General features: G+C 54.1%; 1 protein-coding gene across 8 annotated transcripts in view; it reads right to left on the bottom strand.

The window, feature by feature from the left end:
• The window catches only part of TJP3 (tight junction protein 3), a 48,588-nt gene that overhangs the window by 3,487 nt on the left and 22,091 nt on the right, over positions 1-23,010 (bottom strand). For 2 of the 8 annotated variants that reach the window (XM_077978945.1, XM_028839925.2), the window contains exons 2-18: positions 21,074-21,130; positions 20,840-20,949; positions 18,214-18,316; positions 17,636-17,990; positions 15,997-16,100; positions 14,354-14,513; positions 13,837-13,945; positions 12,661-12,734; positions 12,059-12,125; positions 11,674-11,830; positions 8,795-8,903; positions 8,321-8,558; positions 7,099-7,310; positions 3,784-3,879; positions 1,446-1,516; positions 478-688; positions 297-397 (exon numbers count right to left, since the gene is read on the bottom strand). In XM_077978945.1, the coding sequence (XP_077835071.1) occupies positions 297-397; positions 478-688; positions 1,446-1,516; positions 3,784-3,879; positions 7,099-7,310; positions 8,321-8,558; positions 8,795-8,903; positions 11,674-11,830; positions 12,059-12,125; positions 12,661-12,734; positions 13,837-13,945; positions 14,354-14,513; positions 15,997-16,100; positions 17,636-17,990; positions 18,214-18,316; positions 20,840-20,949; positions 21,074-21,121 (2,325 nt within the window). In that variant the 5' untranslated portion in view covers positions 21,122-21,130. The remainder of the gene's footprint in view (positions 1-296; positions 398-477; positions 689-1,445; positions 1,517-3,783; positions 3,880-7,098; positions 7,311-8,320; positions 8,559-8,794; positions 8,904-11,673; positions 11,831-12,058; positions 12,126-12,660; positions 12,735-13,836; positions 13,946-14,353; positions 14,514-15,996; positions 16,101-17,635; positions 17,991-18,213; positions 18,317-20,839; positions 20,950-21,073; positions 21,131-23,010) is intronic. The other 6 variants (XM_028839924.2, XM_077978944.1, XM_077978948.1 and 3 more) reach the window with 3 other exon arrangements.

Below are 23,010 nucleotides of genomic sequence, written 5' to 3'. Positions count from 1 at the left end.
CACTTGAACCCAGGAGGCAGAGGTTGCAGCAAGCTGAGACCACACCACTGCACTCCAGCCTGGGTGACATAATGAGACTCCATCTCAAATCAAACAACAACAAAAAACAGCTCCTCCAATCTCATCTCATCCAAGTTCCAGTCCAACACCCTTGTCTCAGGTCCCATCTTGACTCTGGCCAGAATCCTGGCCCCTGAGCAAAACCTAACTCCCGACAGAGGCCCCAAACCCCAGCTGGGCCTGCACGGGGTCTGTGGGGCCCCCCTGTCCCCGACCCACCCTCACCACGGCAGTACCTGATCTTCCGCTGTCCAGATGGGCCGCGTCTGCTGCTCTCGAATGATGGCCTTGAGCTCCTGGTACCAGGTGTCACTCGTGCCATTCAGAGGGATGGTGGCTGCAGGGAGGAGACATTAGTATGCACGGGAGACGCAGGCTGGGGCCCACCCGCCTACCCTGGGACACGCAGCCCCACACCTGTGAAGAGGTGGCTGCTGTGTTTCCGCAGCTTCTGGGCTTGTGCGTAGAGGCGGCGGGTGCTGCGGCGGGAGGCAGGCGCCAGCCACTGACGCAGCGCCTTGAGGGCCGGCCGGCTCTCGGGCATGAAGAAGACCACGATGGGGTAGTACTGCACATAGTTGAGGCGCTCGATGGCGGAGGGGGTCACATCCAGGAGCGCGTGCTTGTCCTGGGCCAGGCCCGCGGAGGTTGGGGAGAGGGGGATTGCAGCAGGGTAAACAGAGAAAGATGGAAAGATGAAGAGTCTGAGGTCAGAGTGGACCCCAGTCTCTCACATCCACAGGCTAGCATGGTGGGGATGGTGGTGGTAATAGCCTAGGGCACAGCATCTTGGCAGACAGAGAGAAAGATGGAAAGATGAAGAGTTTGAGGTCAGAGTGGACCCCAGCCTCTCACATCCACAGGCTAGCATGGTGGGGATGGTGGTGGTAATAGCCTAGGGCACAGCATCTTGGCAGACAGAGAGAAAGATGGAAAGATGAAGAGTTTGAGGTCAGAGTGGACCCCAGCCTCTCACATCCACAGGCTAGCATGGTGGGGATGGTGGTGATAATAGCCCAGGCCACAGCATCTTGGCAGACAGAGAGAAAGATGGAAAGATGAAGAGTCTGAGGTCAGAGTGGACCCCAGCCTCTCACATCCACAGGCTAGCATGGTGGGGATGGTGGTGGTAATAGCCCAGGCCACAGCATCTTGGGCATCAAAGCCCCAACTTTCTCTGCCTGTGCCCAGGGCTGAGTGCTGTTTGACTCCGGGGAGCCCTTGTCTCTCTCGGGCCTCCTGCCTCACAAAGCCTCCGAAAGGGGCTCCTTGGGAGACTGCACTTGTGGGGTGTGGGCTGAGAACAGGTCAGAACATTCAGTTGGACGCCCAGGCCTCGGTTTCCCCCATCCATGAAATGGGACCCGTAGCAGGACCCGGCTTACTTTTTCTGCAATCAGCCGCACAGTCTCCAGTTTGATGATCTTGGAGGGGCTGTCCGTCCTGGACACAGTCTCTGAGGAGGGGAAACAGGACCACCAGCTTCAGGAGGGCAGCCCCCGGCCCCTCAAATTCACACCTACCTGCCCCTCCCCTGCTCAAGAAGCCACCAGGCTCCCCATTGCCCTGGAGAGAAATCCTAACAGCAGCAGCAACTCCTGTTGGCCAAGTGCCAGGCACTGCACTCACATCCCCTCCTGACCTCAAGCTCTCACGTCCTCCTGAGGAGTGGGTGGCTGGTACTGGCCCATGTGGCAGGTGGGGAAACTGAGGCTCAGAGACAAAAGGCTACTTGCTCAGGGTCGCACAGTCAGAGGCCAGACACTGAACCTGAGCTGCAACCCCTGGCTCTCCCAAACTCAGTCCCAACTCCAGGGTTCTGCTCAGGCTACAACCCCACAGGAAGCTCCACTCTTGCCGATATCTGTCTTCTAGGATCTGAGAGGAGCACTGCTTCCTCCAGGAAGCCCTCCTGGATTGTGCAAAGTTTCAGGAAGGAGACACAGCCTGGCATGGAGGGGTTCAAGGAGGGAGACATGACCTCATCCCCTCTTTTTGTTTTGGTTAAAGACGTAAAATCGTCAGGGTGCAGTGGCTCAAGCCTGTAATCCCACCACTTTGGGAGGCCAAGGCGGGTGGATCACCTGAGGTCAAAAGTTCAAGACCAGCCTGGCCAAACAGCAAAACCCCATCTCTACTAAAAATACAAAAATTAGCCAGGCATGGTGGCACGTGCCTATAATTCCAGCTACTGGGGGGCTGAGGCAGGGGGATCACTTGAACCTAGGAGCGGAGGTTGCAGTAAGCCAAGATACTGCCACTGCACTCCAGCCTGGGCAACAGAGCAAGACTCCGACTCAAAAAAAAAACCAAAAAAACCGTAAAATTTGCATCTTTTTTAATTAAAAAATTCTTTTTTCTTTTATAGAAATGTGATTTTGCTATGTTGCCCAGGCTGGTCTCAAACTCCTAGGCTCAAGTCATCCTCACACCTTGGTCTCCCAAAGTGCTGAGTTAAATGTGAGCCACCACACCCAGCCAAAATTTGCAATCTTAACTATTTTTTGTGTTTTGTTTTGAGACAAAGTCTCCCTCTGTCACCCAGGCTGGAGTGCAGTGGTGTGATCTCCGCTCACTGCACCCTCCGCCTCTCGGGTTCAAGCGATTCTCCTGCCTCAGCTTCCTGAGTAGCTGAGATTACAGGCATGTGCCACCACATCCAGCTAATTTTTTGTGTTTTTAATAGAGACGGGATTTCACCATGTTGGCCAGGCTAGTCTTGAATTCCTGACCACTGCGCCCAGACTCCTAGTTAGTCTGTCTTGTTTTTCTTTTCTTTTTTTTTTTTGAGATGAAGTCTCACTCCGTCGCCAGGCTGGAGTGCAGTGGCGTGATCTCAGCTCACTGCAACCTCTGCCTCACGGGTTCAAGCAATTCTCCTGCCCCAGCCTCCCAAGTAGCTGGGACTATGGGCGCCTGCCGCCACACCTAGCTAATTTTTGTATTTTTAGGAGAGACGGGGTTTCACCATGTTAGCCAGGATGGTCTCAATCTCTTGACCTCGTGATCCGCCCGCCTCGGCCTCCCAAAGTGCTGGGATTACAGGCGTGAGCCACTGTGCCAGTTGTTTTTATACTTGTTAATTTGGAGTCTTCTCCAGGGACCTTGCCTGTCCTGTTCGCTGCTGTCTCAGAAGATCAATAAATTTCTCTTAAACAAATAACAGGTGGCACTTTGCCTCAACTGGCAATGGCTACCTGGTGAACTGTATTAAGAAGGATGTAGGCCGGACGCAGTGGCTCACACCTGTAATCCCAGTACTTTGGGAGGCCTAGGAGAGCGGATCACGAGGTCAGGAGATCGAGACCATCCTGGCTAACACGGTGAAACCCCGTCTCTACTAAAATATACAAGAAATTAGCCAGGCGCGGTGGTGGGCGCCTGTAGTCCCAGCTACTCAGGAGGCTGAGGCAGGAGAATAGCATGAACCCGGGTGGCGGAGCTTGCAGTGAGCCGAGATTGCGCCACTGCACTCCAGCCTGGGCCACAGAGCCAGACTCCATCTCAAAAAAAAAAAAAAAAAAAAAGTAGGATGTGGAGGTTCTATCCAGACAAACGGTGCCAAGATGGATTGAGGCTATCTGGCTTGGGTATTGGAGGGGGCACTGGTGGCCCATCTGCTTCTTATTTGCCGTCATTATTCTGACTCTCTGCCCACCCCCCACAAAAAACCAGTCGTGAAACGATTCATCAACGAGGTTTCCAGGGGATCTGGAGTCTCACCCGCGATTTCAAACTGGTCAGGCATCTCAGCAGTCAACTTCTGCATAGCAATGTCGGCCACAGGTCCCAGGATCACCACCGGCCGCTTGAAACTGGCTGAGGGGCAGAGACACAGTGAAAGAATCAGGGTCCCATTTGCCGTTAAAGACAGCTAGTGTGTTGTACAAACCCCTCCACTTCCTTATAGTAAACAGCCTATTTAGCTAGGACCATAGCTGCCCAGCCAAAGACTACATCTCCCAGTATCCCTTGCAGCTAGGATGGCCATGTGACCAAATACTGGCCAATGGAACACAAGCAGAATTGATGTGTGCATTTTCTGGGTTCCGCCTTCAAGGGCAGGAATAAGCCTCTCTCCAGCCTTCATTTCCTTTCTCCCTGGCTGTAGGGCCTCTTTGAGCAGTTGAACCTAGCTAACTCATTGGTCAGGAGACTACAACCTGAGGGCCACATCTGGCCCACAGCATGTGTTCGTAAATAAAGTTTTATCAAAACACAGTGACGGCCATTTCTTTATGTCCTGTCTATGGCTACCTTTGAGCAGAGCTGAGTAGTTCTGCCAGAGACTAGCCCACAAAGCCTAAAATAGTTACTGTGTGATCCTTTGCAGGAAAAGTATGTTGACACCTGGCCTACCAGATACACCGTTTTACCACTGAAGAAACAGTCTCAGAGCATCTTGAGGGGAGAAAAGTGGCAGCCCAGGATCTTTGCAATTTAATCCTTCTCCTTCTCCCTTTCTTTCATTTTATTTACTTTTTTTTTTTTTGAGACGGAGTCTAGCTCTGTCACCCAGGCTGGAGTGCAGTGGCGCTATCTTGGCTCACTGCAACCTCTGCCTCCCAGGTTCACACGACTCTCCTGCCTCAGCCTCCTGAGTAGCTGGGATTACAGGTACATGCCACCTTGCCCAGCTAATTTTTGTATTTTTAGTAGAGACGGGGTTTCACAATGTTGGTCAGGCTGATCTCGAACTCCTGACCTCATGATCTGCCCACCTTGGCCTCCCAAAGTGCTGGGATTACAGGCATGAGCCACTACGTCTGGCCTATTTACTTATTTTTTTGAGATGGAGTCTCGCTCTGTCGCCCAGGCTGGAGTGCAGTGGCGCGATTCATGCCATTCTTCTGCCTCAGTCTCCCTAGTAGCTGGGACTACAGGCACCCGCCACCACGCTCTGCTAATTTTTTGTATTTTTAGTAGAGACAGGGTTTCACTGTGTTAGCCAGGATGGTCTCAACTCCTGACCTCGTGATCCACCCGCCTCAGCCTCCCAAAGTGCTCGGATTACAGGTGTGAGCCACCATGTCCAGCCGACACAAATAGATTTTTAAGGAAATAACCCCCTTCCTCTCTCCTTCTGTCCCGTAAAATAACCCAAAAGTTTGGGGGTTTTTTTGTATTTTTGGTTTTTTTGAGATGGAGTTTTGCTCTTGTCGCTTAGGCTGGAGTGCAGTGATGTGACCTCGACTCACAACCTCTGCCTCCCAGGTTCAAGCAATTCTCCTCCCTCAGCCTCCCAAACTATCGGGAGGGGACTACAGGCTCCTGCCACCACACCTGGCTAATTTTTTGTATTTTTAGTAGAGATGCGGTTCCACCATGTGGGCCAGGCTGGTCTCGAGCTCCTGACCTCAGGTGATCCACCCGCCTCAGCCTCCCAAACTATTGGGATTACAGGTGTGAGCCATAGCACCCAGCTGCAAAAGTATTTTTGATAGAAGGAGAATGTGGTTAGAAACATGTCTTTTTTTTTTTTTTTTTTTTTTTTGAGACGGAGTCTCGCTCTGTCGCCCAGGCTGGAGTGCAGTGGCCGGATCTCAGCTCACTGCAAGCTCCGCCTCCCGGGTTCACGCCATTCTCCTGCCTCAGCCTCCCAAGTAGCTGGGACTACAGGCGCCCGCCACCTCGCCCGGCTAGTTGTTTTTTTTGTATTTTTTTAGTAGAGACGGGGTTTCACCGTGTTAGCCAGGATGGTCTCGATCTCCTGACCTCGTGATCCGCCCGTCTCGGCCTCCCAAAGTGCTGGGATTACAGGCTTGAGCCACCGCGCCCGGCCTGTCTTTTTTTTTTTTTTTTAAAGACAGTGTCAATCTGCGGCCCAGGCTGGAGTGCAGTGGTGCGATCATAGCTCACTGCAACCTGGACCTCTTGGGCTCAAGCGATCTTCGTGCCTCAGCCTCCCAAGTAGCTGGGACTATAGGTACGCACCACCATGCCCAACTATCTTTTTAAATTTGATGTAGAGGCCGGGCACGTTGGCTCACGCCTGTAATCTCAGCACTTTGGGAGGCTGAGGCGGGTGGATCATGAGATCAGGAGTTCAAGACCAGCCTGACCAACATGGTGAAACCCTGTCTCTACCAAAAATACAAAAAAATTAGCTGGGCGTGGTGATGGGCACCTGTAATCCCAGTTACTCAGGAGGCTGAGGCAGGAGAATAGCTTGAATCAGGGAGGCAGGGGTTGCAGTGAGCTAAGATCACGCTATTGCACTCTAGCCTAAGACAGAGGGAGACTCTGTCTAAAAAAAAATTAAAAAGTAAATAAATAGGCCGGGCGCGGTGGCTCAAGCCTGTAATCCCAGCACTTTGGGAGGCCAAGATGGGCGGATCACAAGGTCAGGAGATCGAGACCATCCTGGCTAACACGGTGAAACCCCGTCTCTACTAAAAATACATTTAAAAAAATTAGCCAGGCGCGGTGGCGGGTGCCTGTAGTCCCAGCTACACAGGAGGCTGAGGCAGGAGAATGGTGTGAATCCGGGAAGCAGAGCTTGCAGTGAGTGGAGATCACGCCACTGCACTCCAGCCTGGGCAACAGAGCAAGATTCCGTCTCAACACAGTGAAACCCCGTCTCTACTAAAAATACAAAAAATTAGCCGGGCGTGGTGGCGGCGCCTGTAGTCCCAGCTACACGGGAGGCTGAGGCAGGAGAATGGCGGGAACCCGGGAGGCGGAGCTTGCAGTGAGCTGAGATCCGGCCACTGCACTCCAGCCTGGGTGACAGAGCGAGACTCCGCCTCAAAAAAAAAAAAAAAAAAAGATTCTGTCTCAAAAATAAAAAATAAAATAAAAAGTAAATAAATAAATAGATTTGATGTAGAGATGTAGTCTTGCTTTACTGCCTAGGCTGGTCTGGGACTCCTGGCCTCAGCGATCCTCCTACCTCAGCCTCCCAAAGTGTCAGGATTATAGGTGTGAGCCACCACGCCCGGCCAAGACTGTGCCTTTTAGAGGCTGGATGTGAGGGAACAGGTGCACCAGGACCTCTGTGTGAGGCCTCCCCAGGACCCCTCCCACCCCGGGCCCCACCTTCTCGAAGCACCACTCGTTCATAGGGCGGGTAGTGGCCCTGTCGGGTCAGAGCTGAGAGGTCCTCACGGCTCCGCTGACTGGTCTTCTTGGCTCCTCGACGAAGACCCCGCAGCCGCCAGAACTCGGCCCGAGCATTGGAGCCCACGGAGGAGCCAGGCCCGATTCCCACGGCCCTCTGGGCAGCTTCCAGGCTGGCCAGCTGCTCCGCCCTGGGGAGGAGAGGGGACAGTACTGAGCATTGGGGTCAGCAGCATCGCGGCCCCAAAGGTATCCTCGTCCTACCCCTCGGAGCCTGTGGACGGGCCACTTTGTATGGCAAATGGGACTCTGCAAATGAGATGATGATGATTATTATTATTTTGGTTTTTTTTTTTTTTTTTTTTGAGACGGAGTCTCGCTCTGTCACCCAGGCTGGAGTGCAATGGCCAGATCTCGGCTCACTGCAAGCTCCGCCTCCTGGGTTTACGCCATTCTCCTGCCTCAGCCTCCTGAGTAGCTGGGACTACAGGCAGCCGCCACCTCGCCCGGCTAGTTTTTTTTTTGTATTTTTTATTAGAGACGGGGTTTCACCGTGTTAGCCAGGATGGTCTCGATCTCCTGACCTCGTGATCCGCCCGTCTCGGCCTCCCAAAGTGCTGGTATTACAGGCTTGAGCCACCGCGCCCGGCCTATTTTGGGTTTTTTTGAGACAAAGTCTTGCTCTGTTGTCCATGCTGGAGTGGGGCTGGAGTGCAGTGGCACAATCTCAGCTCACTACAACCTCTGCCTCCTGGGTTCAAGCGATTCTCCTGCCTCAGCCTCCTGAGTAGCTGGGATTACAGGCGCCCGCCACTGTGCCCGGCTAATTTTTTTTTTTTTTAAGACGGAGTCTCACTCTGTCGCCCAGGCTGGAGTGCAGTGGCGGGATCTTGGCTCACTGCAAGCTCCGCCTCCCGGGTTCACGCCATTCTCCTGCCTCAGCCTCCCGAGTAGCTGGGACTACAGGCGTCTGTCACCAACCTGGCTTTTTATTTTTCTGTATTTTTAGTAGAGATGGGGTTTCACCATGTTAGCCAGGATGGTCTCAATCTCCTGACCTCGTGATCCACCCGCCTCGGCCTCCCAGAGTGCTGGGATTACAGGCGTGAGCCACAGCACCTGGCCGATATCGAGCCCATTTCTAACGGGGAGACTGAGGCTGAAGCAGAAGGGCCCCGCTGCAGGGGTGCGCAGTCCCCACCTGCTCTGGTTGGGAATGATGCCCCGCTCTTGCTCCCGCAGGTCACGACCCATGCGCACCGCCAGCCAGTGGCCTCCCCGCGCGTGGCTCTGCTCAGGGCCCGGGTACAGCGTGTCCAGCACGTGGAAGACGTCCCCACGGGTGAAGCCCAGGCCGGACGGTGGGCTGGGCTCCAGCTCAAAGTGCGTGCGGATGTAGAAGGAGTCGCCCACGCGGGACTGCACCATTTTCCAGAAAACTGGGGAGAACAGAAGGCCTCATGAGCTGCCTGATCTGAGCCCTCCCCCGCGGAGAGTGGGCCTGGCTGGAGGGAACCCACCCAGGAGACTTGGGCACTGTCCCTGCAGGGGCTGGGGAGAGGGATGGAGGGTGCAGAGATGCAGATTCAACCACACCCCTGCACTCGCCACCAGGCCACACAGCCAGGTCCTCCCCCCGACACACACAGGCACACCCACATCCACGCGCACTCACTGTCCTGCTTCTGCTGCGTCACCAGCTCCATCTCCTCGCCCGGTGGCAGCCCCAGCAGGAACTGCACCGCCTCCTCCCGTGTCAGGTTCTGGAATGGCACATCATTCACCTGCCAGAAAGCGGGTGCAGCTATAGACCAAGCTCCAGTACCTCCTGGTCGTGCACGAGATCCTGGACCTTCCTCTGGGCAAAACTCAGCCCCAACGGCTTCTGGAGCTGCTTCCAAGGGCCCCGGCAGTTCCCGGAGGGCTTTCTGACTGGGGTATCACCCTATGGCTGTGTGGTGTGTGACACAGCTGGTGGCATCATAAGGATACAAGGCTTTTGACACAGAAACAGGGGCACAGGCACTGCGCTGGCCCTCAGATAACCAAGTCATGGTGGGTTGTATCAAAACATGGGAACAGAAGTCATGACATGGAGCTCGGTGGAAACTGTGAAATGCTCAAAAGAATTCAGACATAATCACAGTAGTCACAGGGACAACAATATATGGACACACAGTGGGTCACAGATGCCTACCATCAGGATCATGACAAGGACAACAATATACGGATGCAGCCAATGGACACAGCCACCTGCTCTCGGGGTCGCGACAGGGACAGCAATATACAGACACAGCCACCTGCTCTTAGGGTTGTGACAGGGACAGCAATATACAGACACAGACACCTGCTCTCAGAGTCACGACAGGGACAGCAATATACAGACACAGCCACCTGCTCTTGGGGTCATAACAGGGACAGCAATATATGTGCACAGCCTGTGGACACAGACACCTGCTCTCAGGGTCGTGACATGGACAGCAATATACAGACACAGCCACCTGCTCTCAGGGTCACGACAGGGACAGCAATATACAGACACAGCCACCTGCTCTCAGGGTCACGACAGGGACAGCAATATACAGACACAGCCACCTGCTCTCAGGGTCACGACAGGCACAGCAATATACAGACACAGCCACCTGCTCTTGGGGTTGTGAAATGGACAGCGATACACACAGCCACCTGCTCTTGGGGTCATAACAGGGACAGCAATACACGTGCACAGCCTGTGGGCACAGACACCTACTCTCGGGGTCATGACATGGATGTCAAGGTTAGAATCCCACAAGCAGGCCGGGCGTGGTGGCTCACGCCTGTAATCCCAGCACTTTGGGAGGCCGAGGTGGGCAGATCACAAGGTCAGGAGATCGAGACCATGGTGAAACCCCGTCTCTACTAAAAATAGAAAAAATTAGCCGGGCGCAGGGGCGGGCGCCTGTAGTCCCAGCTACTCGGGAGGCTGAGGCAGGAGAATGGTGTGAACCCGGGAGGCGGAGCTTGCAGTGAGCCGAGATTGCGCCACTGCACTCCAGCCTGGGTGACAGAGCGAGACTCCGTCTCAAAAAAAAAAAAAGAATCCCACAAGCAAACTGAATAGAAATACACTAAAAAATACCATGACCCTCAGGCAACTTGGCATCAAGTTGTCACCCAGCCAGTGGGCTGAGGACATGGAAAGTGGGGAGCTGTGACTCCCTCACGAATCACAACTCACACTGCAAGGTCAAGACACAAACAAGGTCATGGGAGCAAACTGGGGGTGCGACTTGGTGAGTGAACTTGTGCAAGTGACAGGGGAGACAGCCTGGGGATGAGATGAGGCAAGGACAGAGACAGGGCGATGATGGATCCTGGAGGTAGTTATGACACTGTCATGAAGGCAGGACCCAAGCAAGGTCACAACACAGACACAGGGAGTGGTGGCACAGAAAATGACTGTACATGGACATGGAGATCATACGAGAATGATCCGTGACCTGACCACATGATTAGGACATCCGAGACGGTCATGACACAGTCAACACAGCCATGTCAGGAACAAGAAGATTGTGACCCAGACAAGGTCATGACATAGGCAATGAGGTTTTGGCCCAGACAAAGTCCTGACGTTGATAACAAGGAGACGGTGACATTGATAACAAGGTTGTCACATGGACAAGGTCATATGACATGAACAAGAAGATTGTAACCCAGGATGGGCACAGTGGCCCACACCTGTAATCCCAGCACTTTGGGAAGGTGAGGTGGGTGGATCACTTGAGGCCAGGAGTTCAAGACCAGCCCGGCCAACACGGTGAAACCCCATCTCTACTAAAAATACAAAAATTAGCTGGGCGTGGTGGCGCACGCCTGTAATCCCAGCTACTTGGGAGGCTGAGGCAGGATGATCCCTTGAACCCGGGAGGCGGAGGTTGTAGTGAGCCGAGATCACACCACTGCACTCCAGCCTGGGTGTCAGAGCAAGACTCCATCTCAAAAAAAAAAAGTTAGCCAGGCGCAGTGGCTTATGCCTGTAATCTCAGCTACTTGGGAAGCTGAGGCAGGTGGATCACCTGAGGTCAGGAGTTTGAGACCAGCCTGGCCAATATGGCGAAAACTCTTCTCTACTAAAAATATAAAAATCAGCCGGGCGCGGTGGTGGGCACCTGTAATCCCAGCTACTTAGGAGGTGAGGCAGAAGAATCGCTTGAGCCTGGCAGGCGGAGGTTGTGGTGAGCCGAGATCGCACCATTGCACTGCAGCCTGGGCAACAAGAGCAAAACTCCGACTCAAAAACAAACAAACAAAAAAGATGAACCCGGATACGGTCAAGGCACAGACAAGGAGGTTGTGACTGGACAATGACGTCATGACCTGGAAGATAAGGTCGTGACATCAGCCAGATCGTGACACAGCCAAGGGGATATTGAAATGTTGAAATACGCATCTGGGGTCTCAACAGTCCCCAGGGTGGACCCAAGGGGAGGACCCACAGGTTGTAGCAAACAAGGGCAGGACCTAGCACACGACACGCCCATGACCGGTGGGGCTGGCCGGCTGCCCCGGGAGTACCCGCAAGATCTGATCTCCCTCCTGGATGCCCTGTCCGTCGGCCGGGCTGCCCGCCTGCACCCCGGACACGAAGATGCCCACGTCATTGCCCCCGGCCAGCCGCAGCCCGATGCTCTTGCCCTTGAGGAAGCGGACCACCCGCGTGTCGGGGCTGTACCTGCAAGGGGAGGCAGAGGTGGGGTCAGACCAGAGTGGGCGGACAGGGGGAGGGCTCAGCATTGTCCTTGGGAAACCCCCACCCCCTCCAGGCCTAGGTTTCCCCCAAATCTCCAATTAATTGTCCCACTCAACACAAGGGATACAAGCAGGCAAGACTGCGCTGATGAGGGAGGCAGCCTGGGATGCAGGAGTTTCGAGCGGGTGGGCTTTCTTCTGGCGCACATACCCGCGATCCTCCATGCTCTGGCTGCTGGGCACTCTGTAGATGTCATAGCTGCTTTCCCTGGGCAACTCTGAAAGGGAAAAGCCAGCCTTTCCCCAGCACACTGGCTCGGTCCAGTCTCCAAACCTTTGCTTTATGTCCTCATCCTGGAAGGACCGTCACCCACCTCGAGTCCTTCTCAGGAAACCATGTCTCACCACTTAGGCTCAGGCCAACCTCCCCTGGCTCTGCCTGGCACAGCCTTGCTGTCGGGGATCAGAAATATCAGGGATTGGCCGGGCGCGGTGGCTCACGCCTGTAATCCCAGCACTTTGGGAGGCCGAGGCGGGTGGATCACGAGATCAGGAGTTCAACACCAGCCTGGCCAAGATGGTGAAACCCCGTCTCTACTAAAAATACAAAAAAATTAGCTGGGCGTGGTGGCGGGCGCCTGTAATCCCAGCTACTCCGGAGGCTGAGGCAGAGAACTGCTTAAACCTGGAGGGGCGGAGGTTGCAGTGAGCTGAGATGGCGCCACTGTACCCCAGCCTGGGCAACAGAGGGAGACTGTGTCTCAAAAAAAAAAAGAAATATCAGGGACAGGGGTGCTCAGAGTCACCACCCACCTGCCTGTTGCTCACCTGGTTCCGAGATGGTTCTGGAATCGACTGAACTTTCCCGCCGAAGCCGGGGGCTCTCCCTGGTGGGGAACACATTGGGAGTGAGGCAGGGGTGGAGGTCAAGGGGCCATTTTAGAAAGAATTTTAGGCCGGCTGCGGTGGTTCACGCCTGTAATCCTAGCATTTTGGGAGGTCGAGGCGGGTGGATCACCTGAGGTCAGGAGTTCAAGACCAGCCTGGCCAACGAGGTTAAACCCCGTCTCTACAAAAATATAAAAATTAGGCAGGCATGATGGTGGGTGTCTGTAATCCCAGCTACGCAGGAGGTTAAGGCAGGAGAATCGCTTGAACCCGGGAGGCAGAGGTTGCAGTAAGCCAAGATCACGCCATTGCACTCCAGCCTGGGCGACAGAACAAGACCTTGTCTCCAAAAAAACAAATAAATAAACAAAATAAAAAGAATTTTAATTTATCTGGGCTGGGCATGGTGGCTCACACGTGTAATCCCAGCACTTTGGGAGGCTGAGACAGGCCAAATGCTTGAGCCCAGGAGTTCAAGACCAGCCTGGGCAACATAGCTGGGCAACACAGCCCCCATGTCTACCAAAAATACGAAAATTAGCCAGTCTCACATGACTCAGTCTCAAAACAAATAAATAAATAGGGAAAAAAAAATTTTTTTTGAGACGGAGTTTTGCTGTGGTCGCCCAGGCTGGAGTGTAATGACATGATGTCAGCTCACTGCAAACTCCATTTCCTGAGTTCAAGTGATTCTTCTGCCTCAGCCTCCCAAGTAGCTGGGATTACAGGCACCTGGCACCACGCCGGGCTAATTTTGGTATTTTAGTAGAGATGGGGTTTCACCATGTTGGGCCAGGCTGGTCTCGAACTCCTGTCCTCAGATGATCCACCTTCCTCGGCTTCCCAAAGTGCTGAGATTACAGGCGTGAGCCACCACTCCCAGCCTAAGGCAGAGTTTGATACTAAGAAGTGGGGTGCTGCTGTAACCAACACCTACAAATGTGGACACGGCTTTGGAGCTGGGTAATGGGTAGAGGCTGGAGGTATTTGGAGGCACGTGCTAGAAATACAGGTCTGCATCCTCAAGGTTACCCCCAGTTGGAAAGCTACCCCCGCATTCCCCTCTCCCTCCTACCGACTATTCTGACGGGTGATACTTACACGGGAGAGTCGGTCTGGCTGGCCTCGGGGCTCTGCTGAGCATGCCGGGGTGGTGGCGGGATGTGGGATGGTGGCGCCTGCGATAGCTCCGAGGTGAGGTCCGAGATGTCTGCAGGGGGAGAGGACATCTCATCAGCCATGGTCACGCCTTCCGGACTGGACCCATTTTACAGAGGGGCATATCAAGACCCCTCTAAACAAAGGGCCCCAGACCAAAGTCAGAAGCTCAGTTAGAATATTCAGCTCTGGAGGTGGGCACGGTGGCTCACGCCTATAATCCCCGCTACCCAGGAGGCTGAGGCATGAGAATCACTTGAACCCAGGAGGCGGAGTTTGCAGTGAGCCAAGATCGTCCCCCTGTACTCCTGACTTTCTGTGTGGCCTTCGGCAAGTTCCTGCCACTCTCTGAGCCTCTAGGGACCAGGCTCACTGGTTCGTCCTTGGCCCTGCCTGGGGCTTCCCGCCTTCCCTGCCGTCCATTCAACCCCCTCCCAGGGCCTACCCTCTGCGTCCTCACCCTCCAACGGCGAGCTGTCGCTGTCACTGACGGCAGGCGGAATGTTCACCAGGAACTGCCCGCGATCTCTCAGCACCAGCAGGCTTAGCTTCCCTTCCGACTTCTCGATCAGTCGCCGGGTGTCACTCAGTGACAGGTTCTGGCTGGACACCCCGTTGATCTGAAAGGGACCAGGAATGAAAGAGAGGAAGTGAGTTAATGAGAGATGGGAGACAGTAGAAATAGTTTGGTGGGGGAACTAGAAACAGACAATTCCCCCAGGGGTTGCTAAAACAGACACACCCTAAGGAAAGTGTTAGAATTGGATTCCTGCTGTGAGTGGAGACCCCACCAAGAACTAAGCACTGAATTCTAGAAACAGAAAATGTTCCTTAGAACATCCAGGGGTGGAAGACACTGGAGAAAATGAGAAACAGGTTGACTCTCCTTTCTTACCAAAAGTGGAAATTTCTCAGGGGATACTAGGAACAGATGTGAGGGTGACATTATAAACAACTCTAATTGGAGGAGAAGGAGTATCAGATACTTAAAAGATACTAGAAATACACAATCTTCTGGGACATAACTAGAAACAGACATTTAAGGCTGGGCACAGTGGCTCACGCCTGTAATCCCAGCACTTTGGGAGGCTGAGGTGGGTGGATCACCTGAGGTCAGGAGTTCGAGACCAGCCTGGCCAACACGGTGAAACCCCGTGTTTACTAAAAATACAAACATTAGCCGGGTGTGATGGTGGGCACCTGTAATCCCAGCTACTCGGGAGGCTGAGGCAGGAGAATCACTTGAACCTGGGAGGCGGAGATTGCGCCACTGCACTCCAGCCTGGGCGACAGAGCAAGACTCTGTCTCAAAAAAAAAAGAAAAGAAACAGATAACTTGTTAAAGACACTGGAAATAACCAGCTGAAAGCAGTTTGGAAATCAAACACTAGGAGTCACTAGAAACAGATTTTCAGGGGAAGAATCCAGAAAGAAACCATCCTTTAAAGGGCAGGGCAGCTCCCCTAAACATGGTGACTGGGTCATTAGCATCCAGCCACCTAGGGTAGGTCCAGGAGTCAGCTGCCCACATGATTCTCTGATGCACATCAAAGCTACAGGGTATTAGAAACAGACCCCATGGGGATACTAGAAACCGACATTTGGCCATGGATTAGCAGTAGCTGGAGAGAAAGGTGTTTTTCTTTTTTGTTTTTTGTTTTTTGAGATGGAGTCTTCCCTCTATCTCCCAGGCTGGAGTGCAGTGGCGCTCAGCCTCCCAAGTAGCTGAGACTACAGGCGCCCGCCATTGTGCCCGGCTAATTTTTTTGTATTTTTTAGTAGAGACGGGGTTTCACCGTGTTAGCCAGGATTGTCTTGATCTCCTGACCCCCGTGTTAGCCAGGATGATCTCCATCTCCTGACCTCATGATCCGCCCGCCACGGCCTCCCAAAGTGCTGCAATTACAGGCGTGAGCCACCACGCCCGGCCGAGAAAGGTGGTTTTATGCGTGGCCATCTGCAACCTTTGAGATACAAGCAACAACACTGAAGGTAAATGGTTTGGGGCCCAGCTCTGCTGTCGTTGCTGTATGACTCAGTGGCACTGCCCGTCCCCACCCTGCCTTGGTCTCCCTGCCCATAGGATAAGCAGCTCGGCCTCACCTGTAGAATGAGATCTCCTTCGTGCAGCCCACGGTGCCGGGCAGCCAGGCCCGAATCTGTAATGTGCTTGATGAAGATCTGACTGCCCAGCTTGACACCGAACTCTGTAAGGGGGGAGGAGGGAAACTGAGGCAGGACTCTGGAAACGGGTGCCTGGGGGCATTCTCCTGTTGCAAGGACAGAGTCCAGGTGTGGGCCCTCCCTTCCTAACACTTTGATGGCATCATAATGAGAACGGCGATGTCGCCTGTGGGATCTGAGATCTGAAAGTGTCAATGACATCTCCAGAGGGTGGGGACACCAGGTCACCTGCTGCTCGCGATGTTGCCATGCCCAGGCTAAGGGTATTATATTGCTCCTGACATCATAATTGTTTCAATTTTTATTTTTTATTTTATTTTATTTTTTTTTTTGAGATGGAGTCTTGCTCTGTCACCCAGGCTGGAGTGCAGTGGCCGGATCTCAGCTTACTGCAAGCTCCGCCTCCCGGGTTTACGCCATTCTCCTGCCTCAGCCTCCCGAGTAGCTGGGACTACAGGCACCCGCCACCTTGCCCGGCTAGTTTTTTGTATTTTTTAGTAGAGACAGGGTTTCACCTGGTTAGCCAGGATGGTCTCGATCTCCTGAGCTCGTGATCCACCCATCTCGGCCTCCCAAAGTACTGGGATTACAGGCTTGAGCCACCAGGCCCAGCCTATTTTTTATTTTTTAATTTTTTTCAAGAATGAGTCTCACTGTTATCACCTGGGTTGGAGTGCAGTGGCGAAATCTCGGTTCACTGCAACCTCCGCCTCCCGGGTTCAAGCAATTCTCATTCCTCAGCCTCCCAGGTAGCTGAGATTACAGGTGCATGCCACCACGCCTGGCTAATTTTTGTATTTTTAGTAGGAACAGGGTTCCACCATATTGGTCAGGCTGGTCTCAAACTCCTGGCCTCAAGTGATCCACCTGCCTTGGCCTCCCAAAGTGTTAGGATTACAGGCATCAGCCACCACACTCAGCCAGGCCTCCTCTTATAAAGACCCTGTGGTGATATTGGGCCCCCCACATCATCCAGGATCACCTCCGAGCTCAGGGTCCTTCACTCCATCCCACATGCTAAGTCCCTTTTGCTAAGTGAGGTGGCCTAAGCAGAGGTTCTGGGGATCAGGGAGAGGACGTGGTGATAAAATGGTTCTGGGCCTCAAGTGGCTGACAGGTGATATGGCTTAACCCAGCCCAGAATTAGGGACCACCAGGTTCACAGAGAAAGAGCTAGACAGAATACATGAAATACAGACAGGGAGAAAGGGACAGAAAAGGGAAAAAGTGGGGATTTGTGGTGGGGGGAGTGAGGAGCGAGAAGATGCCAGGTGTAGTTGTAGCCTCCAGGCCGGGCACAGTGGCTCACGCCTGCAATACCAGCACTATGGGAGGCCAAGGCAGGGGATCACCTGAGGTCAGGAGTTCGAAACCAACCTGGCCAACATGGTGAAACCCTGTCTCTTCTAAAAATACAAAAATGAGCCAGGCATGGTGGCGAGTGCCTGTAGTCCCAGTCACCAGGAAGGCTGAGGCAGGAGGAGGGCTTGAAACCGTTGCCCACCCGACCACGGTGCCCTGTGGTCCAGGTCCGATCGCGCCTGACCTCCCGCCTCACCTTCGCTGTCTCTCCTCTTTACCAGAACCGACTTCACGGGCTTCATCTGCACGTCCTGCCGCGGCAGCCGCTTAAAGCCAGACACCAGGGCCAGCCCGTTGGCCTCAGAGTCACCACCCGGGCTCCTACGCCCATGGCTGCTGGCCCGGCCCCGGCGACCAGGCCTCTGCCGGCGGGAGCGCTCATCCCAGGAGCGGCCGGAGCCACTGGATGAGTCACCATCATAGCCCTGGCCCTGGTCCACCTCCTCCACCCGGTGTGGCCCATCGTCCTCGTCCGAGTCCCGGTGCCCTGGGCCGGAGGGGCTGGCCTTGGTGGTGGTGGGCAGCTGGATTCTCCGGGGACGTTTCACTGTCTGTTAGAGGAAGGGACAGGAGGGGTCAACTACAGGAAGGGCTGGGGGAGGCTCTGCTCAGCCCCCAGGTGACCCTGGGGTACACTAGTCTCTCTCTGGACCTCAATGTCCGAAGTGTAAGATGAGAAGATGACTCGTTGCTCTCTGAAGCTTACAACCTCTACAGCGGCAGGACCCAGGCTGGGGTCAGAGACGCCGGCCGTGCCAGGGGCTGCCTACTCACAATGTTGGCCATCTTGGCGCAGGTCTTGAGTGTCTGAATGACAAACGTGGAGGTGGCATTCTCCATGGAGACCCCGTTCACCATAACGATGTGGTCACCTGTCCTGAGAGAGGTGGGTGGGTCTTACGGAGGAGGCTTTGCAGGGGAGACCCTCGTAACAAGCCCTCCCTGAGGAGGGGGTGTCTCTGGAACCTCCAGGTCTACAAGGCCTGGTTCTAATTCATTGGCGTCCCTAGGTTCACAAAGACATTCAGCCTTCTGGGCCTCCGTTTTCTCATCTGTAAAATGGGGCCAATTGTAGAACCTGCTATAATCATAGAGTGGAAGCAACTTTTTTTTTTTTTTTTTTGAGACAGGGTCTCACTCTGTTGCCCAGGCTGGACTGCAGTAGCACGATCTCAATTCACTGCAACCTCCACCTCCTCATTTCAAATGATCCTCCTGCCTCAGCCTTCCTAGTAGCTGGGACTACAGGTGCCCGCCACCACGCCTGGCTAAGTTTTGTACTTTTTAGTTTTTTTAATTTAATTTAATTTAATTTTATTTTATTTTATTTTTGAGACAGAGTCTTTCTTTGTCACCCAGGCTGGAGTGCTGTGGCGCAATCTCGGCTCACTGCAAGCTCTGGTTCCCAGGTTCACGCCATTCTCCTGCCTCAGCCTCCCACGAAGCTGGGACTACAGGGGCCCGCCACCACGCCCGGCTAATTTTTTGTATTTTTTTTTTTTTTGAGACGGAGTCTTGCTCTGTCCCCCTGGCTGGAGTGCAGTGGCACGATCTCGGCTCACTACAAGCTCCGCCTCCCGGGATCATGCCATTCTCCCGCCTCAGCCTCCTGAGTAGCTGGGACTACAGGCGCCCGCCACCGCGCCCGGCTAATGTGTTTTTTTTTGTATTTTTAGTAGAGACGGGGTTTCACCGTGGTCTCGATCTGTTGACCTTGCGATCCGCCTGCCTCGGCCTCCCAAAGTGCTGGAATTACAGGCGTGAGCCACCATGCCCAGCCAATTTTTGTATTTTTTTGTAGAGATGGGGTTTCACCATGTTAACCAGGATGGTCTCGATCTCCTGACCTCATGATCCACCCGCCTCAGCCTCCCAAAGTGCTGGGATTACAGGCCTGAGCCACCATGCCCGGCCTGGAAGCTACAACTACACACACCTGGCATCTTCTTGCTCCTCGCTTCCTCCACCACAAATCCCCACTTCCTGCTTTTCTTTCCCTCTCTCCCTGTCTGTATTTCATATTTTCTCTCTAGCTCTTTCTCTCTGAACCTGGTGGTCCCTAATTCTGGGCTGGGCTGAGCCATATCACCTGTCAGCCACTTGGGGCCCAGAACCATTTTATCAACACAATTCCAAGAAGCTTCAAACCCTTAAAGACTCAGGACACTGGGTCTCCTTCCCTCCTGCCAAAAAAAAAAAAAAAGATGGTTTCCAGGACTTTATGTTCCAAAAGGGCCCTGGGGCCACTATGACCCCAGGAACTGCGGTGAAGAACCCGGAAGTACTTTAGGGAAGTGAGGCTCAAGTCTCTGACGCTGTCCTACTGCCAACTCCGAGCCCTGTGTTGACAGAGCTAGAAGGTGCCAGGCACTTTCCAGTCTCCTTGCTTTGGCTTACAAAGGTTTCACCTTGCTTTCTTTTTTTTTTTTTTGACGGAGTCTCGCTCTGTCACCCAGGCTGGAGTGCAGCGGCACGACCTCAGCTCACTGTAACCTCCGCCCATTCAGGTTTAAGAAATTCTCTGCCGGCTGGGCGTGGTGGCTCAAGCCTGTAATCCCAGCACTTTGGGAGGCCGAGACGGGCGGATCATGAGGTCAGGAGATCAAGACCATCCTGGCTAACACGGTGAAATCCCGTCTCTACTAAAAAATACAAAAAGCTAGCCAGGCGAGGTGGCGGGCGCCTGTAGTCCCAGCTACTGGGGAGGCTGAGACAGGAGAATGGCGTAAACCCGGGAGGCGGAGCTTGCAATGAGCTGAGATCCAGCCACTGCACTCCATCCAGCCCAGGCGACAGAGCAAGACTCCGTCTCAAAAAAAAAAAAAAAGAAATTCTCTGCCTCAGCCTCTGGAGTAGCTGGGATTACAGGTGCATGCCACCACACCCAGCTAATTTTTTGTATTTTTAGTAGAGACAGGGTTTCACCATCTTGGCCAGGCTGGTGTTGAACTCCTGACCTCATGATCCACCCGCCTTGGCCTCCCGAAGTGCTGGGATTACAGGCGTGAGCCTCTGCACCCTGCCCGCCTTGCTTTCTTTCTTATTTTATTTTATTTTTTTGAGACACAGTCTCCCTCTGTTGCCCAGGCTGGTGTGCAGTGGCGTGATCTCGGCTCACTGCAACCTCCACCTTCCAGGTTCAAGCGATTCTCCCAGCTCAGCCTCCCGAGTAGCTGGGATTACAGGTGCGTGCCACCACTCCCGGCTGATTTTTGTAATTTTAGTAGAGACAGGGTTTCACCATGTTGGCCAGGCTGGTGTCAAACTCCTCACCTCAGATGATCCACCCACCTCAGCCTCCCAAAGTGCTGGGATGACAGGCGTGAGCCACCGTACCCGGCCTGGTTTCTCCTCTCGACATGCCCTCCCCCTGACAGAACCCAGCTGCCTGGATACTCACTGTAGCCTGCCCTCCGCCGGCCCTCCGGGTACCACGTCAGACACAACCACGGATCCACCGGGCCGGTCTCGGCCTCCAGAGATCGCAATGCCAAAGCCCCGGCGAGGGTCCTGAGAGAGGATGAGGGGGAGGAAGAGCTGCTGTTTCCTGCAGGGTAAAGGGTCTCCCCTCTATTGAGCTGGGCCTAAGCCACCATTGCCCCCCGGCACCCAGACAGGGCGAGGGAGGCCTCACCTTGGACAGCGTGGCCGTGTGCTGTTCCCAGATGGTCAGCTCCTCCATGTCGGCCACCTGGTCAAGGGGAACGGGGAAGACGGGTGTGAGGTCACACAGGCTCATCCGAGCACTTGGGGGTCCCCAGCCCCAGGATGAGGAGTCCAGCTCTGACAGGCCTGTGGTTGGAGCCTGTGACAAGTTACTACCTCTCTCAGGGCCTCAGGTTTTTTTGTTTGTTTTTTGTTTTGTTTTGAGACAGAGTCTCACTCTGTCACCCAAGCTGGAGTGCAGTGGCACAATCTCAGCTCACTGCAAGCTCCACCTCCCGGGTTCAAGCGATTCTCCTGCCTCAGCCTCCCAAGTAGCTGGGATTACAGGGGTACACCACCATGCCCGGCTAATTTTTGTATTTTTAATAGAGATGGGGTTTCACCACATTGGCCAGACTGGTCTTTAACTCCTGGCCTCAAGTGATCCACCCACCTCGGCCTCCCAAAGTGCTGAGATTACAGGCGTGAGCCACCGCGCCCAGCCTTGTTTTTTTTTTGAGGCATAGTCTCACTCTGTTGCCCAGGCTGGGGTGCAGTGGCACGATCTCTGCTCACTGCAGTCTCTTGCCTCCCAAGTTCAAGTGAATCTCCTGCCTCAGCCTCCTGAGTAGCTGGGATTACAGGTGCCCGTCACCATGCCGGGCTAATTTTTCTATTTTTAGTAGAGACAGGGTTCGCCATGTTGGCCAGGCTGGTCTCAAACTCCCAACTTCAGGTGATCCACCCACCTCAGCCTCTCAAAATGTTGCGATTATAGGCGTGAGCCACGGCGCCTGGCCCGTACTCAGTTTTTCATCTGCAAAATGGGTCTAAGTCAGTGGCTCTCAAACAGGGGCAATTCTGCTTCGCCCTGGGGACACTGGGTGATGTCTGGGGACACGTGTGGTTGTCATGACTTGGGGGAGCTCCTGATATGGAGTGGGTGGAGGCCAGGGATGCTGTTCAGCACCCTGCAGTGCCCAGGACGGCCCCACCCCGGAGAACAATCCGGCTGTGAATGTCAGCAGTGCCAAGGGGGAGAGACCTGGTTGAAGTGAACTGAACAGTAGCAGGTGCAGAGAGAAAGCAAGTTCTTGGTCCCTCTCCCTCTGGAAGGTCTGGCTCAGCTCCCTGGAGAGGATCGAGCCAGGCCTGCAGGGCAGAGGGAGCTCACTCTGCTCCAACCACTCGGGCCTCCTCACTGTCCCTCCAACACCAACACGCCAGGCCCAGTCCTGCCTCAGGGCCTTTGCACCAGCTGTGCCCTCTGCATGGAGCGCCCTCCTTCAAGGACTTAACTCAAACGTGACCCCCTTGATGAAGTCACCGCTGATCACCCCATTTAGAACTGTAACCCCCTCCTGACCACAACAGACCACCTTTTCCCTCTCTCCTTGGTGTATCTTCCTCCATAGAATTTTCAACCCGGCCGGGCACCATGCCTCACACCTGTAATCTTAGCATTCTGGGGGCCAAGGCAGGTGGATCACCTGAGGTCAGGAGTTTGAGACCAGCCTGGGCAACACGGTGAAACCCCATCTCTACTAAAAATACAAAAATTAGCTGGGTGTGATGGTGCACACTTGTAATCCCAGCTACTCGGGAGGCTGAGACAGGAGAATTGCTTGAACCCGGGAGGCGGAGGTTGCAGTGAGCCAAGATTGCGCCCTGCACTCCAGCCTGGGTGACAGAGCAAGACTCCATCTCAAAAAAAAAAAGGCAGGCTGGGTGTGGTGGCTCATGCCTGTAATCCCAACACCACTTTGGGAGGCCAAGGCAGACAGATCCCCTGAGGTCAGGAGTTCAAAATCAGCCTGGCCAACATGGCAAAATCCTGTCTCTACTAAAAATACAAAAAAAAAAAAAAAAATGAGCAAAGCATGGTGGCGGGTGCCTGTAGTCTCAGCTACTTGGGAGGCTGAGGCA

This window comes from Macaca mulatta, chromosome 19 (genome assembly GCF_049350105.2).
Source record: "Macaca mulatta isolate MMU2019108-1 chromosome 19, T2T-MMU8v2.0, whole genome shotgun sequence".
Classification (NCBI taxonomy): domain Eukaryota; kingdom Metazoa; phylum Chordata; class Mammalia; order Primates; family Cercopithecidae; genus Macaca; species Macaca mulatta.
The sequence above is the reverse complement of the archived record's forward strand: the minus strand, read 5'-3'. Positions and strand labels throughout refer to the sequence as shown.